General features: G+C 42.0%; 1 protein-coding gene across 1 annotated transcript in view; it reads left to right on the plus strand.

Moving 5' to 3' along the window:
* CTPS1 (CTP synthase 1) overlaps positions 1-6,053 on the plus strand; it is a 38,788-nt gene that overhangs the window by 2,829 nt on the left and 29,906 nt on the right. Inside the window, exon 2 of the mRNA XM_007952711.2 lies at positions 1,021-1,191. Within this exon, the coding sequence (XP_007950902.1) occupies positions 1,021-1,191 (171 nt within the window). The remainder of the gene's footprint in view (positions 1-1,020; positions 1,192-6,053) is intronic.

The following is a 6,053-nucleotide window of genomic DNA, read 5'->3' on the forward strand; positions in this document are numbered from 1 at the left end:
TTTATTTGGATCCACAATCAACACCAGTCAAGAAATCAGACATGGTATCGCACTGGGCAGATATGCTGCAAACGACCTCTTTAAAGCGTTAAAGAGTGAAGATGTCACTTTGACGACTGAGGTGTGCCTGACCCAAGCCATGGTCTTTTCAGTAGCCTCTATTCATGTGAAAGCTGAACAGTGAATAAGGAAGACAGAAGAAGAGTTGATACGTTTAAATTGTGGTGTTGGTGAAGAATACTGAAAATACCACAGACTCCCCAAAGAACGAACAAATCTGTCCTAGAGGAAGTATGGCAGGAATGCTCCTTAGACGTAAGAATGGCCACACTTAGCCTCACATACTTTGGTCATGTTGTCAGAAGGGACCATTCCCTGGGGAATGATACCATGTTTTGTAAAGTGGAGCATCAGTGAAAAAGGGGAATGCCCTCAACAAGATGGCCTGACACAGTGGCTGCAACAGTGGGCTCAGGTATAGCAAGGATTGTGAGGATGGCACACTGCCAGACAGTGTTTTGTTCTGTTGTGCATACGGTCACTATGAGTCATAGTTGACTTGACGGTGCCCAACAACAACAACAACAACAACAACAATGTATAAATTTGGAATCAAATCATATTTTTCTCATGTTTCGAACCTTATTTTGCTCAATTAGGAGAGTATTTTGCAAATTCTTTTCCTATAAGCATCAGATACCATACCACACTAGCTTCCCACTGTAAAGTCCATATACCCACAGCCTTCTAGGTGGTGATTTCCTTCATTCCATACTATTTCATAACTCTTTATGATTAAGAGTATGAGTTTATTGACAGGCTGGGCATATGGACCATATGGGGAATGATTGGCAATTTTTCTTTCATTTTTGCATATTTAGTTTTCTAGAAATAAATTTCTTTGCCTCGTATCCAATCAATGCAGACTTTGTTTTATTCAGATGTTTACACATTGCGACTCCAGTTGTGTCCTGGTCTGTGTAGTTTTCATTTACCTAAACATTTCCCTGTTCACTGCAGGGGAAGTTTTTGTGCTGGACGATGGTGGAGAAGTAGACCTTGACCTGGGTAACTACGAGCGGTTCCTTGACATCCGCCTCACTAAGGACAATAACCTGACCACTGGAAAGATATACCAGCATGTCATTAACAAGGAACGCAAAGGGGATTACCTGGGGAAAACTGTGCAAGGTAATGTTGGATTTACCTTTAGGATGCTTAGTTTCTTCTAAGTACAAACCTTTACTTTTCATGTCATTTCAGTATGCAAGTGTGAAGGTATTATTACTGAAATAAGCCTTTAGTTGATAATTTAGAGTTGTGTGCAATTTAATTAAAAAAAAAAAAATCTGGCCACTGCTGCTCTTATGAATAGCTTCAAAGCTGTCATCCTTGTTCTGAGGGCATGATATGAGCCCTGAGAGCTGTTGTTTTCACACAGTGATGTATGTGAAATGATGCAGACAACTAGATTAACCCAGGTGGTGTTTATGCTGTGCATCCAAGACTTCCTGTGTATAGACGGGGATAAAGAAATGAACAGCCATTGTGTGCTGTGGTTTTCAGGCTGTTCATCAGTGCCACATAGGCTGGGGTGGGTAGTCTGAGAAGGTGATCTGTGGGCCCTTCTAAATTTTCTCCATAGCTCCACTTGCACCTGTTTGATGTATTGGGGTTTTGCAGAAGCATTCATTTGAGTAAAGTGTTCGGCCTTTCAAAAGGTGGAGCTGGAAAACTACTGGTCTAGTATTGTGGCATAAGCCCAAAATGTTGGGAGCTGTTGAAAGTGACTGAGTTAGGGGAATCAGTCTGCTCTTGGCTTAGATTTTACTGGGCAAAAGCTGAGTGTCACAGACAGCAGCTCTGGCCCGGGGCTGCCCTGGCCAGATTTTGGCTAATTGGGTCACATTCAGATCTTATAGCTCTGCTACTTACCAGGTTTAGGAACATGGGGCAGATTACTGTCTTTGAAACTTGGTTTCCATTATCTATGAAGTGAGACCAAAGCAGTATCGACCTCCCTGGGCTGTCAGGGCTAAGTCAGTAAAGTGGTTCCTGAGTTCCTGGCACACAGAAACACACTAGAAGTTATGATGATGATGCTCATACAGTTTGTTGTTCTCAGTCTTCAGTGTATTCATTCCTTTATTCATTCATTCATTAAATATTTATCGAGAGCTCACTGTAGACCAAAGAGTTGATGCTTTTGAGTTGTGGTGTTGGAGAAGAATACTGAAAGTACCATGGACTGCCAGAAGAACGAACAAATCTGTCCTGGGTGAAGTGCAGGTAGAATGGTCCTTGGAAGCGAGAATGGCCAGACTTCATCTCACCTACTTTGGTTGTGGTGTCAGAAGGGACCAGTCTCTGTAGAAGGATATGCTTGGTAAAGTGGAGGGCTAGTGAGAAAGGGGAAGACCCTCAACGAGATGGATTAACACAGTGGCTGCAATGATGGGCATAGCAAGGATTTCGAGGATGGTGCACGACTGGGCAGTGTTTTGTTCTGTTGTATGTAAGGTCCCTGTTAAGTTGGAACCAACTCAGTGACACCCAACACAGCAACACACACACACACACACTGTGGTCAAATCCTCATTAGTGCTGGGGGTATGTGATGAACAAGACCAATGCACTCTTTCCCCCTATAGAAGTTACCTTATGGGAAGGACAGCAAACACACAAATAACATGGTGTCTCATAGGAGCTGTAAAGAAAATAAATAGGGTGAGGAGAGAGAGTGACTGGGGAGAGCCACTTTAGACAGGTCAGGGGAAGCCTCCAAGGAGAGTCATTTGAGTTGAGAGGCTGCCATAGGAAGAGCAGAAGCAGGCAGCCTCGGCAAGTACAGAGGCCCAAGGAAAGGGCTAGGTTGTCCAAGAAAGGAATGGGGGGGGTGATATAGGTGAGGCACAATGATTATGGGTGATGGTGGGAGAGGTTGCACAGTGATTATGGGGGTGGTGGGAGAGGATGGGGAGGTGGGCCGCAGCCAGGTTCCACGCGGGGTAAGGAGTTTGGATTTTACTCTGAGAACAGCGGGAAGCCATTGAAGAATTTAAACGCGGGCAGGGTGGTGTAATGAATATTTAAAAGATTGCTTTGGCTCCTGCATATGGCATAGATAATGAATATCCCTGTGTGTGGGGCCCTGCTCATTATATGCATAGCAAGTTAGACTGTAATCTTTGCACCTTAACTTGCAGTCTGAGACCTACAACTATGATTTTTACAAAGATTTATAACAATAGCTGTCACTTAGTAAACGCTTCCATGCTAGGCACTTACTTTGCTTAGCATTTTATAAGGTCTGTCTCATAAAATTGCCGCATCTTTATGTTAAGTGGAACTATTAGCTATTAGCTTCACTTAAAACTGAGAAACAGAGTTTACAAGTTGTTACATAATTTGCTCAAACAGTGCAGCTAATGAGTGGTGGGACTAGAATTGGAATGCAACATTCTGATGCCTAGGGCTGTGCTCCAACCACTCCGCCATCCTATACTATCTCTCTGCCATGGAGTGTCGACCCTTTGGTAACTGGAAACATGATGAACTGGTCCTGACAGCCTCTTGTGCCTGGGAAAGAACTCAGGTGTGATGCACCCACCTTCACCCTTGGCTACAAGCAGTATGGGGCCTGTGTGGCCACCTGTGCGTGTGTGCAGCCAGGGGGTGGTTGTTGTTAGGTGTTCCCGAGTTGGTTTTGACTCACACATAGCATCTATGTACGATAGAATGAAACAACACCCAGTCTTGCATCATCCTCACAATCATTGCTAGGCTTGAGCCCATTGTTGCAGCCACTGTGTCAGTCTGTCTCATTGAGGGTCTTCCTCTTTTTCACTGACCCTCTACTTTACCAAGCATGATAACCTTCTGTAGGAACTGGTCCCTCATGGGAACATGACCAAAGTACAAGAGATGAACTCTGGCTATTCTCACTTCTAAAGAACATTTCAGCTATACTTCTTCCAAAACAGTTCATTTTTCTGGCAGTCCATGGTATGTTTGATATTCTTTGAGAACATAATTCAAAGGCATTAGCTCTTCTTCAGTCTTCCTTATTCATTGTCCAGCTCAAACATACATATGAAACAGTTGAAAATACCATGGCTTGGGTCAGGCATACCTTAATCTAAGTCTTTTTCACTTTCAGCAGCCAAGGTTGTCATCTCCACATTGAAGGTTGTCTTCCTCTAATTCTGATGCTGCACCTAATGCCATGTTCTTCTTCATGTGGTCCAGTTTTTCAGATTATTTGTTCAGCACACAGACTGAATAAGTGTGATAGAAAGGATACAACACCGACACACACCTTTCTTGATTTTAAACCATGCAGTGTCCCCTTTTTCTGTTCGAACGACAGCTTCTTGGTCTGTGTATGGGTTCCTCATGAGCACAATTAAATGTTCTGGAATTCCCATTCTTCACAGTGTTGTCCATAATTTGTTATGATCCACACAATCGAATGCCTCTGTATAGTCAGTAAAGCACAGGTAAACTAAACTGAAAGCACTGGTATTCTATGCTTTCAGTCAAGATCCATCTGACATTAGCAATGTATCCCTTGTTCTACTTCCTCTTCTAGATCCAACTTGAATTTCTGGCAGTTCCCTCCTTGTGTACTGCTGCAACTGCTTTTGAATTATTTTCAGCAAAGTTTTATTGTATATGATGTTAATGATGTTCTATAATTTCTACATTCTATTGGATCACCTTTCTTTGGAATGGGCACACATAGGAATCTTTTCCAGTCATTTGGCCAGGTAGCTTTTTTCCAAATTTCTTGATGTGAGTGAGCACTTCCAGTGTTACATCTCTTTGTTAAACATCTCAGCGAGTGTTCCGTCAATTTCTAGAGCTTTGTTTTTTGCCAGTTGCTTCAGTGCAGCTTGGACTTCTTCCTTAAGTACCATTGGTTCTTGATTGTATGCTGCCTCCTGAACTGCTTGAACGTCGACCCGTTCTTTTTGATATGGTGACTCTGTGTATTCCTTCCATCTTTTTTTGATGCTTCCTGAATCATTCCATATTTTGCCCTAGAACCCTTTAGTATTGCGATTCGAGGCTTGAATTTTTTCTTCAGTTCTTTCAGCTTGAGAAAGTCCAAGCCTGTTCTTCCCTTTTGATTTTCTAACTCCAAGTCTTTGCACATTTCATCATAATCCTTTGTCTTCTCAAGCCACCCTTGAAAATCTTCTGCTCAGCTCTTGTACGTCATCATTTCTTCTATTAGCTTTAGCTGCTCTCCATTCAAGAGCAAGTTTCAGAATTTCTTCTGACACCCGTTTTGGTCTTTTCTTTCTTTCCTGTCCTTTTAATGACCTTTTGTTTTTTTCATGTATAATGTCTTTGATGACATCCCACAACTCATGTGGTCCTTGGACATTGATGGGTGTTTAATGTGTCAAATCTATCCTTCAGATGTTCTCTAAATTCAGGTTATATATACTCAAGGTCATATTTTGGCTCTTGTGGACTTTCAATTATCTTCAGCTTTAACTTAAACTTGTATATGAGCAATTGATGGTCTATTTCACAGTTGGCCTCTGGCCTTGTGTGACTGATGATATTGGGCTTCTCCATTGTCTGTTTCCACAGATGTAGTTGATTTGATTCCTGTGTATTCCATCTGGCAAGGTCTACATATATAGTCATCATCTATGCTGTTGAGGAAAAGTGTTTGGAGTGAATAAGCTGGTGGTCTTGCAGAATTCAATTATGTGATCTCAAATGTCTTTTCTATCACTGAGGCTATATTTTCCAACTATCAGTGCTTCTTTATTTCTAGCTTTTGCATTGCAATCACTTGTAATTATCAAGCATTTTGATTGCATGCTTGATCAATTTCAGACTGCAAAAGCTGTTAAAAATCTTTTAGTTTCTGAGACCTTGGATAAGCAAAGCCCTATTGAAGGAGAAGAACAAAGTAGGAGGTCTCACACTTCCGGATCTCAAAACCTACTATTCAGCCACAGTAGTCAAAACTGCCTGGTATTGGTTTAATGACAGATACATAGACCAATGGAATAGAATTGAGAACTCAGAGA

This window comes from Orycteropus afer, unplaced genomic scaffold (genome assembly GCF_000298275.1).
Source record: "Orycteropus afer afer isolate SDZICR_OR568_19922 unplaced genomic scaffold, OryAfe1.0 scaffold00355, whole genome shotgun sequence".
In the NCBI taxonomy this organism is placed as follows: Eukaryota; Metazoa; Chordata; class Mammalia; order Tubulidentata; family Orycteropodidae; genus Orycteropus; species Orycteropus afer.